This window comes from Myotis daubentonii, chromosome 11 (genome assembly GCF_963259705.1).
Source record: "Myotis daubentonii chromosome 11, mMyoDau2.1, whole genome shotgun sequence".
Taxonomy (NCBI): Eukaryota; Metazoa; Chordata; class Mammalia; order Chiroptera; family Vespertilionidae; genus Myotis; species Myotis daubentonii.
The window spans coordinates 53,222,023-53,233,263 of record NC_081850.1 but is presented as its reverse complement, the minus strand read 5'-3'; the positions used below and the strand labels follow the sequence as shown (position 1 = coordinate 53,233,263).

Genomic DNA, 11,241 nt, shown 5'->3' with positions numbered 1-11,241 from the left:
TCTCAGCCCCGAGCTGCACCCTCTCGGGACTCGGAATCACGCGCCTCCCAGCAGGTTCTCAGTAGCTGTTCAGCGGACCCTGGTGCTCACCGTCGTGGCGCTGGAGGAGAATCTGGCGCGGAATTGGAGCTCTCCCCGCCTCCGCCCCGCGTGTGCCGCCTCGCCGTGTCCAGTGGCAACCGGGCGCGTCCGTCCTCTCCCCGGGACAGACCCTCTGGTGCGAATCCGGGTTGGAGTTCGAGTGCTGGCTCGTCTCTGCCGATTCAAGTCCTACCCATCCCTCAGGGCCTTCTGTCCCGTCCCCTTCTTGGCCTTGCGGGCAGTGGTCAGTACACACCTGGCCCTGGGAAGCCTGGGTCCCAGTGAGGCCCCGCCCCTGTGTGAGAAGGGCACTAGCACAAGGGCATAGCCTGAGTGTGACTCCCAGAGTAACTTCTTCCTGGGGAAAGAGCTCAGTAAATTCTAATTAAAGTACGCTGGTTTAAAGATCTTTCAATAAGCGGCACATTTAGTTTTCGCTTGTTGATTATAGGGAAACAGTAAGGCTGGGCACCACCCTGTTTACTCCCTCACACTGTGACCAGGCAAATACTTATTGATTTGAGTACTTCCCGTGTTAGAGTGTTAGAAAGCTGGCTCATTCCGAGTCAAAAGGGACTCTGGTGCTAGGCGGGCATCTGATCCTTTATATTCAATTCTCTTTCCCGTTTGCCAACAAATCCCCACTGACGTGGCCAAATGAACCAGTCGGAAGAAATCCATGTCGCCCCCAGCATCTCCAGAAGGCTGCTTCCATCTTAACCAAAAGTTCAAGGCTACGTTCGGGAGGAGACAGCTGAGCACAGGGAGCCACTCACTGCACACAGAGGGAAGCCCATCAGGGGACCAACAAGTCCCACTCACATCTCCTTGGACAGAGGTGAAGGCTGAGGCTAGAGAGAGCCTGAGAGTGGGTGGGGGGCAAAATCTGAACTCAGTGGCATCTTCGAGTCTATAGGCCTTAGAGCCGGCCTTAGCAGCAGGCACGTGGAAGGGACAGTGTGCGGAACAGTTAGGGCAGTGCCAGAGCTGCCCCCTACCAAGAGCTCTGAGCAGGTGGGGGGGGGGGGGGGGGGTCACTGCCCAGCGGGTCCTAGCTGGTACCCAGGCAGCACAGGCAAGAGAAACGGCAGCAAAGAGAGTGCTTGGCCCACGTTATCATTTCTTTTTGGTTTAATGTCCTAGTTAAAAACTCCTTATGCATTCTAAGATCATTAAAAGTCTCTGTTTTCTTCTAGAAGTTTCACGGTTTTAGCTTTTACATTTAGTTTTAGCTCCTACATTCATTTTGATTATTATGGCATGTGGTATGCAGTCAGGGTTGTAATTCTCTCTCTCTTGTTTGGCATATGAATATCCAGTTGCTCCAGTACCATTTCTTGAAAAGATAATTCTCTCGCAGTTGGCCAGCTATATGTGGCTCTCTATTCCATTCCATTGATCTATGTGTTTTTACACTAATGCACACGAAGTTACTGCAGCTTTATGTACGTCTTGAAATCAGGTAGTGTAAGTTCTCATTTTTTTCTTTTCAAAGTTGTTTTATCCATTTTAGGTCCTTTGCATTTTCATACAAATTTTAGAATCGGCTTGTAAATTACTGCAAAACAAACAAACAAACAAAAGGCCTGCTGGGGTTTTAATTGGTAATGCCTTGAATAGATACATACACTTGGGAAAAACTGACCTCTTCATAATATTGCACTTGCTGACCCATCTGTGCGGTGTATCTGTTTATTCATATCTTCTTTGATCTCCCTCAATTATGCTTTTGGGGATGTTGCTCTCTATGTAGTTCTCTATTCTTGCAATGTCTTCTTTAGATTTAGAAACCAGGGCAATGCTAACCTTAGAAAAGAAGTTGAAGAGGGTTCTCTCTTCTGTTTTCTGGAAGAGTTTGTAAAGAATTAGTATTATTTCTTCTATGAACATTTGCTAAATCATCAATGAAGCCATCTAGGTATGGAGGTGTTTTTCTTTTTCATTTTGTTTTTTGGGGGATGGGAGGTTTTAAATAATAAATTTAGCTTTATGAATAGATACAGAACCATTTAAGTGATCTATCTCTTCGAGTGAGCTTTGGTAACTTGTACCTTAAAAGGAATTAGTCCATTTCATTCATCATGGGATTTATAGGCATAAAGGAGCTGATAGTGTGTTATCCTCTCACTGTCTGTATGCAGTGTGGCGGTGCCCTTTATCTTGTCTGATATTGGTAATCTGTGTCTTCTAGAGGTTTATCACTATAGCCCGTCCTCATGTGTTAGATGCTGTATTTATGAGATTGCCTACCTGCTAGGGTTTATTTGTAACCCTGACATCAGTACTCTCAGTGCTGTGACAGTCATCTGAGGACTGTGCAGAGCGCGGGGAATTTGAGTTGCCCAGCACACAGTTCCCAGGTGATGTTGGAAAGTTGACGCTCGTCCTGTGTCGGCTCCCATACTGTCAACAAGCGGCCTCTTCCCAGGCTATTTAGTGCCATGCTTCTTGCATTTTTGTGTTGGTGACTTTGCTGTTTGAAATGCCCACAAGTGCTGTGTTGAGGTGCGGTGTAGTGTTCCTACATGCAGGAAGCCTGTGGTGTGCCTGATGGAGAAAATGTGTGTGAGATAAGCTTCGTTCGGGCATGAGTCATCGTGCCGCTGGCCGTGAGTCCAGTGCTCATGAATCAACAATATAAATGAGGCAAAATCAAAACAGATGAGCAGAGATGAATGACAATTAGAATACTTAGTTATGAGCGTGGGGCAGGACTGGAAGTCATGTGGCCCAAGTCCAAGTCCGTCTCTGCTGTCCAACAGCTGATTCTGATCCAGGAGCTTGAAATGAAGACAGCAATACCTATCTTAGAGGATTTTTTTTTTTTTTTTTTAGATTCAGATGACACATAACACATTGCGGACGGATCACGAGAATTCTGTTTTCTGTTCTAAGGCTTGTGGCCAATCATACTTTAAAAAGATATTAGTTTCGCCGAAACCGGTTTGGCTCAGTGGATAGAGCGTCAGCCTGTGGACTGAAGGGTCCCGGGTTCGATTCCGGTCAAGGGCATGTACTTGGGTTGCAGGCACGTCCCCAGTAGGGGATGTGCAGGAGGCAGCTGATCGATGTTTCTCTCTCATCGATGTTTCTAACTCTCTATCTCTCTCCCTTCCTCTCTGTGGAAAATCAATAAAATATATTTAAAAAAAAAAAAAAGATATTAGTTTGTAAGAACATGCAATAAATAACTTCAAAATGCAATGGGTATTTAATTTTCAAGCGTGCCTTTAGCATTTATGTAAAATGGTTTTTTGTACTTGTTCAATGGAAACTTATCTGGCCACTGGGTAAAACTAGCAATAAAACTGCTGGTCCGCAGTGTGTTAAAAGCACCCTTTAAATGCCGCATATGTTTGTCTGTGCCGTATTTCACGGTCACAATTTTTATAGGCATAGTTTGTACTTTAAGCCAGGTATCGCCAACCTTTCAGCCTCACAGACCGCCAGTGGTCCACGGACCACCAGCGGGCGACTGCTGCCTTAAGCCATCCTTTGGGGAAGAATTCATAATGATGTCAGAGCGTGGACTCTGAGAAGGGCTGAGTCATGGAGTGTAGAACATTCTGGGGAACCATGGAGGACGGAAACAACCCCCCACCCCCCCGAACAGGGAGGGGTGGGAAACTTGCTGTGAGGCTGTGAGGCATGCGGAGAACTCTCCGAGTACAGAAGACCTTGTACCTAACTGCACACCAAAGGGGGGCCGACATTCCCGTGTTCTCTTTCTAGCGTGAAGGCATGCAACCCAGGCTCAGCCAAACAGAAGCTCTGTCCAAGAACCTGGATCTGGAGGGGTTGGCCCAGAGGTGTGGAGGGGAGCTGAGAGAGATTCTAGAATGCTTCAGTATTTATGCCCAAGAATTGAAAGTAGATGTGGCCAAGTTCCCTTCAATGAGCAAGTTTAAGTTTTCTCCCATCAGCAGAATTTTGCCTTGACCTAGACCAGTGGTTCTCAACCTTCCTAATGCCACGCCCCTTTAATACAGTTCCTCATGTTGTGGTGACTCCCAACCATAAAATTATTTTCGTTGCTACTTCATAACTGTAATTATGCTACTGTTATGAATCATCATGTAAATATCTGATAGGCAGGATGTATTTTCATTGTTACAAATTGAACATAATTAAAGCATAGTGATTAATCACAAAAACAATATGTAATTATATATTCAATATGTGTTTTCCGATGGTCTTAGGTGACCCCTGTGAAAGGGTCATTCAACCCCCAAAGGGGTCGCGACCCACAGGTTGAGAACTGCTGATCTATACAGAGAAACCCCAGTCTGGCCATTGTGGCTCTGGATCTACAGAGGTTTTTGGAATAAAAATTAATTGTAATAGCTGGATGAGTGGAAGGCCATGGAAACTAGAAAAGCAGAGGAAAGAAAAACCTGGGCAGAAAATATCCTTATTTTACTAAGTTATGCTCTCTTTCTTTTTTAAAAAAAATACATTTCTATTTATATGTATTTTTGTTGATTTCAGAGAGGAAGGGAGAGGGAAATAGAAACATCAATGATAAGAGAGAATCATTGATTGGCTGCCTCCTGCACGCCCCCGACTGGGGATTGAGTCTGTAACCTGGGCATGTGCCCTTGACCAAAATCAAACCCGGGACCCTTCAGTCCACAGGCTGACGCTCTCTATCCAACTGAGCCAAACCAGCTAGGGCTATGCTCTCTTTCTTATTGCTGTTGGAAAATATATGGAATGGGATGAAGCCAAAGCTGTACTGAGAGGCAAATACACTGCATAATAAATATAAACATAAGCTTTGAGTTACACCTGGGTTCAAACTATCCCTGCTCTGCTACTTACCAGCCGTGTGACCTCAGAGAAATTATTTAATCTCCCAAGCCTTAGTTGCATCAACTGTGAACAGTGTTAATAGTACTATTTGTCTCTATAGAGAAGTTGTGAGAATTGCATGAGGTAATTCATTTAAAGCACTTGATAGTGTGCTTCTATGAAAGTAATTCTTGGACAGTTTTCAGTAAGTGGTCCAGGAGCCTTCTTGGCCATTTGTCACATGACAGTTCTCCCAGTGGGGACTGTCTGTAGAAGAGCGTGATACACAAGGCTCAGGCTGTTGTGGTCCCATGAGATCATCGATGTAAGATATAGCTGAACATGGCGCATTTAGTAGATTTCACATTTTGCTGATATGGCGTCGAGTTTTCCTATGAGCATATAGACCAAGTCCATCTGTCAGAGTCCAAATGAGAAAGAAACGCTGTAATTAGATGACATCACTGTCAATCTTGGATCAGTAAGAGGGAAGTAGGAAGCTGGAAGGGAGAGGACTTGTCACCAGGGCATGTCCATGGAACTAAACTGTTGATGAGTCTGTTATTGTCCCTCCTTCGTAAGAGAGGGGCCTCTCTGACTCTCTGCCCCGAGCTTAGGACCCAGGAGGAGAGAAGCTTCACTATCAAAGGGCTGAGAAAAATGTGTAGGTAGTGACTTCTTATTGCTTAATACTTCCTTGATGTGAAAGTAAAACACTTTAATGAAAATTCCTTCTAGGCGGTATCTGTATTGCTATGGATGGAATGTTTGTGTTCCCCTAAAATTCTTAGGTTGAAACGATCCCCAGTGTGATGGTGTTTGGATGAGGGGCCTTTGGGAGGTGGTTAGGTCATGAGGTTAGAGCCCTCCTGAATGGGATTAGTGTTCTTATAAAAGAACCCCCGCCCCCCCCCCCAAAAAAAAAGAAACCCTAGTCTGGCCATTATGGCTCAGTGATTGGGCATCAATGCATGAATCAGGAGGTCACAGTTCAATCCCTGGTCAGGGCACATGCCTGGGTCGAGGGCTCAATCCCCAATGGGGGACGTGCAGAAGGCAGCCAATCAATGATTCTCTCTCATCATTGATGCTTCTATCTCTCTCTTCCTCTCCCTTCCTCTCTCTGAAATCAATAATAATAATTTAAAAAACCCTCTTTTGTTAAAAGAAAGAAACCCCAGAGAACTCCTTCTCCTTTTCTACCATGTGGGGATACCACTAGAAATGAGCAGTCTGTAAGCCAGAAGAGGGCTCTCACAAAACCCGACCATGCTGGCATCCTGATCCGGACTCTAGAACTATGAGAAACAAGTTTCTGTTGTTTATAAGCCACCCAGACTATGATATTTTGTTATAGCAACCGGAGCTAAGACATTATCTTAGAATTCTGAACCTTACATATACTGACTTATAATGAAAATAATCTATTACCTAATTTGGAGCCTGGAGGGAGAAGACTCTCTCCTGATCTTTGATTTAAAAAAATAAAATGAGCCCTAGCCGGTTTGGCCTGTGGACTAAAGGGTCCCGGGTTCGATTCTGGTCAAGGGCACATGCCCAGGTTGCAGGCTCGACCCCCAGTAGCGGGTGTGCAGGAGGCAGCCGATCAATTATTATTTCTCATCATTGATGTTTATATCTCTCTTTCCCTCTGCCTTCATCTCTGAGATCAATAAAAATATATTTTAAATAAATAAATAAATTTGGGAGGGGTCTCCTAAAATGGCCTGAAACATGATTGATATCGTCAGTATATCTTAAATGTTATTATACTACTTATTTAAAAGGAGAAAAATAAACTAAGTATTGAACTAAAGGAACTAGACAAATTACAAAACATAATTAAAGAATCATAAACAAATACTGCATTCTAGTTAATGAATAAATTCTAAAATGTTTAGAGGTGAAATGTATGATGTTTGCGACTTACTTTGAAATGCATAAAAAATGGATTCAAGTTACTTTGAAACACAAATAAAATAAGGTACATGGATAGGAGAGATGGATAAAAGTGAAAAAAGCAAACACAGCAAAATGTTCATTAAGAATCTAGAGGGTGAGTGTATGGATTTTCACTTTAAAATTGTAGATGTCCTAACCCATTGGATCATTGGTTTGAGTGTTGGCCTGCGGACTGAAGGGTTGAGGGTTCGATTCTAGTCAAGAGCACATACCTCAGTTGCAGGCTTGATCCGCCCCCCCCTCCCTCCGCCCCCCGCCCCGGTCGGGACTGTGGTGGAGGCAACCAATTGATGTTTCTCTCTCACATTAATGTTTCTCTCTCTGTCTCTCCCCCATCCTTCCACTCTCTCTAAAAATCAATGGGAAAAAAATATTCTCAGGTGAGGATTAGCAACAACAACAACAAATAAAGATAAAATAGTCTGTAGGTTTGAAATTTTCATAACAAAGTCTTTAAAATTAATTGAATAAGTTAATATAGATAAAAGCAGAAAAGAATACATTAGAAAACAGAAAAGAACGGAATTGAAAAATATAGCCAAGGGCTGGAAGACATATTAAATAGACAGGTCTTTACAAAATCAAATAGATAAAAATGTCTATCTAAAAGGAAAGAAAAATCAAATGTATCACATTAGTAATAAAAAAGGGGATGCAATCTCTTCTTAGAAGTGTTCAGGAGAATATGGACAATTCTCCACTGGGAGATTTTCTGAACTGGACACTTTTCTAGGAAAATACAAATTACCAAGGTTTATTTAAGGTGAGAAAAATATCTAAATGAACTGATATAGCCTTAAAAAAAAAAAAAAAGGAGATCAGCTGCGGGGGAAAGAAAGGAACGAGCATTTCGGGATCAGGACAACCACACGAATTTGACAAGATCAGAGCTGCAGGAGAATGGACAGTGAAGTACAGAGAGATGGAAGGATCTTGGATTTGATTGATGATGCTTGGCGAGAAGATAAGCTGCCCTACGAGGATGTGGCAATACCACTGAGTGAGCTTCCTGAGCCTGAGCAGGACAACGGTGGCACCACAGACTCTGTTAAAGAACAAGAGATGGAGTGGACCGACTTGGCCTTACAGTACCTGCACGAGAACGTCCCCCCCCCCCCCCGTAGGAAACTGACATCTGGCTCCCTTCTCATGGACAGAAATTTTTTAATACAGAGATACAGAATGCTTAAAAAAAAAAAAGGAAAATATCACTGCTTATCTAAATACTAGTGGCCCAGTGTATGAAATTTGTGCACATTAAAAGGGAATTAATTAGCCCTAGCTGGTTTGGCTCACTGGATAGAGCGTTGCCCTGGGGACTGAAGGGTCCCGGGTTCGATTCCAGTCAAGGGCATGTACCTTAGTTGCAGGCACATCCCCAGTGGGGGGTGTGCAGGAGGCAGCTGATCAATGCTTCTCTCTCATCAATGTTTCTAACTCTCTATCCCTCTCCCTTCCTCTCTGTAAAAAATCAATAAAATATATTTTTTTTAAAAAGGGAATTAATTAGAGGAAATATTTTAATATTGCTATTTGTCCTTTCTTTATAATAGAAGTGTCAGAGATGAAAGAAAATTAGTAAAATGTATATGAATATAATATATAAATTTTTTAATAAATAATTACAACATGATATAACAACAAAGACATGATATAAAAACAAGTTGTAAAAACAACACTGACACAAACAATGAGTGATAAATTGATTAAACTTATTCTAATATCTCCCTGTACACCACATGAAGAGTAAAAACTCTTTCAGAGTGCTTGAGTAATTTCCCTTGTACGAAGTATTGACAACTTTAACTTTAACGTCACATGCTCTTCGAACTCGAGAGAAAGCAACTCATAACTGACCATGTGCAAAAACAGGTTCAGGTAGGAATATTCCTACTCTGTCTAGAGTTTGTCCTTGTGATTTATTTATTAATAGTCATCGCAAATGCTGGCATCATGGGAAACTGCCTTCAAATTATTTAAATGGGAGCCCAGGGTCAGATGGGGACAAATCAGTTCTTAGAATCAGAATAACCTCTCCTTCTGCAGATCCTGCTAATACTTCAGCTTCGATAACGTTAGGTCACAATCTTTTGATAATAAATCCAGTACCATTACAAAGACCCCATTTACTATTAAGATTTCCCAGTAGCATGATGATTACACCCACTTTCAATTTTAATTTATGACATGGCATTCCCAAAGGAGTAATACTATTAAGAATCAACGGAATCACCACTCAAATACGTGTGAAAATCTCCGAGTATATCCAAAATTTCTTCACTTAATTTTTGAACATGCTCATTTTTTTGGACAAAGAGTTGCACATTTAGATATATTTTTAATATTATCTATAGATATACTATTTCCTAAGGTAGCTTCAGTAATAGATCTGTTACAAATCATTTCATGGGGGATTTCAATAATGTCCATTCCTAAATGAAAATTGCTATCCAGTTTGCCATCTCCAAGTTTTTTTTTTTTTTTAAATATATACTTTATTGATTTTTTACAGAGAGGAAGGGAGAGAGATAGAGAGTTAGAAACATCAATGAGAGAGAAACATCGATCAGCTGCCTCCTGCATATCTCCTACTGGGGATGTGCCCACAACCCAGGTACATGCCCTTGACCGGAATCGAACCTGGGACCTTTCAGTCCGCAGGCTGACGCTCTATCCACTGAGCCAAACCGGTTTCGGCGCCATCTCCAAGTTTTACTAACCGTTCACTATAAGCAGAATCCTCTGATCTCATATTTGTTTTAAGAGACAACTTTCTGAAACATCCCCAACCATTGCAGTACTTTAAACTTGTTTGTACTATGGCCGATTGTATAGCATGTGGCACAATACTGAGACATTGTCGAAAATCCCCTCCAAGAAGGAGAACTTTCCCACCAAATGCAACATTCAAATTCATAATTTCTCTTAGTAATCTGCCTCTGGGCGCTCCAGGCGCTCTGAGGGCGGGGTCCTCCCTCAGGCCTCGCCCTTCCCAGAAACAGCTCAGGGAGGGCGCCTCAGGACCGGTGGGACTGATGGGAGGGGGGGGGGTGGCATGGAGGTGGTGCCTGCGCTTCTCATCACTTGCACACTATGTTTTATACCACAGCATGTGGCAGCGGCTGTGAAGGTCGCCACGGCAACCCAGCACTGACTGCAGGACTGACTTCTGGTTGGTTGAGCCTCCAGTCGTTACGGAGTTACGGACCCACGGTTTTTATATATTAGGATAGCTGGACCCAGCTAGGTTTGCAAGCAAGTTCTATCAAACTTTTGAGAGACAGATGATTCTGATACCATTTACATGTTCTAAAGCAGTAATTTTCCACCAGTGTGCCATGAATATTTTTTCCTTTTCACTTTTTGCCATGAATATTTTTTAAAATATATTTTACTGATTTTCTACATAGAGGAAGGGAGAGAGATAGAAACATCGATGAGAGAGAAACATCGATCAGCTGCCTCCTGCACACTCCCCACTGGGGATGCGCCTGCAACCAAGGTACATGCCCTTGACTGGAATCGAACCTGGGACCCTTGAGTCTGCAGGTTGACGCTCTACCCACTGAGCCAAACCGGTTAGGGCTGCCATAAATATTTTTAAAACATGCAATACCTGACTAATCGGGGGCACTGACCTCTTTTTCCTCAGATTGTCAAATTAAAAAATGACAACAGCTAACAGAACAATAACTGTCTGGTTTGAATGAATCAAAATTATACCTTTTTTTGTTGTTGTTGGATTGGCAAAAAACACATTTTTGGCGTGGTGCAGAATTTTAGTAGTTTATGTGTGCCAGGAGATGGAAAAGGTTGACTATCACTGTTCTAAAACATAGATAACCTCCCCTGTTCAATTCATGAAGCTAGAATTATCCTGATTCCAGAACCTGAAAAATATAGCAGGTACAAAAAACCATAGTGAATGTAAATACCAAATCCTAGATAAAATACCAACAAGTTGAATCTAACAGCGTACATCATGACCAAATAAAGTTTATTTTAAGGGTGTAGGGATGGCTTAATATTAAGAAATATATCCAGAACTTATAATAAGACAAAGAAAAAATATAAGGTAAATGCATGCTGAAAATATCTTTGATACAATTCAATATCCATAACTGAGTTGAACAACTTTTTTACTTTCCCTTAGCAGAATAAAAAGAAGCATCCTGAAACAAACAGTAAAACACATCAGACTGCTTAACAGTAAAACAATGGGACATGCCCATTCAAATCAAGAGCATAACAAAGTTTTTTGCTGTCGCCACTATTATTCAACATTGTTTTAGCCAATACCAGGACAACAAAAAAGAGAGAAGAAGAGTAAATATTGGGAAAGGAAGAGCATAGTTTTCATTGTGACTCCTCCCTGGAAAAACCTAAGAAAATCTACTAAATTAATAT

At 42.2% G+C, this 11,241-nt stretch overlaps 1 protein-coding gene and 1 long non-coding RNA gene across 2 annotated transcripts; both read left to right on the top strand.

Moving 5' to 3' along the window:
* The first annotated feature begins 120 nt into the window (after positions 1 to 120).
* Positions 121 to 1,279, top strand: LOC132212140 (uncharacterized). The gene is made up of 2 exons (XR_009447662.1): positions 121 to 217; positions 748 to 1,279. It is a non-coding gene; the product is annotated as an uncharacterized LOC132212140 (long non-coding RNA).
* Positions 1,280 to 7,655: 6,376 nt separating this feature from the next.
* Positions 7,656 to 8,064, top strand: LOC132211703 (anaphase-promoting complex subunit 13-like). The gene has a single exon (XM_059656211.1). It carries the CDS (start codon positions 7,735 to 7,737, stop codon positions 8,062 to 8,064), a length of 330 nt encoding a protein of 109 aa, XP_059512194.1. The 5' UTR covers positions 7,656 to 7,734.
* Positions 8,065 to 11,241: the final 3,177 nt, after the last annotated feature.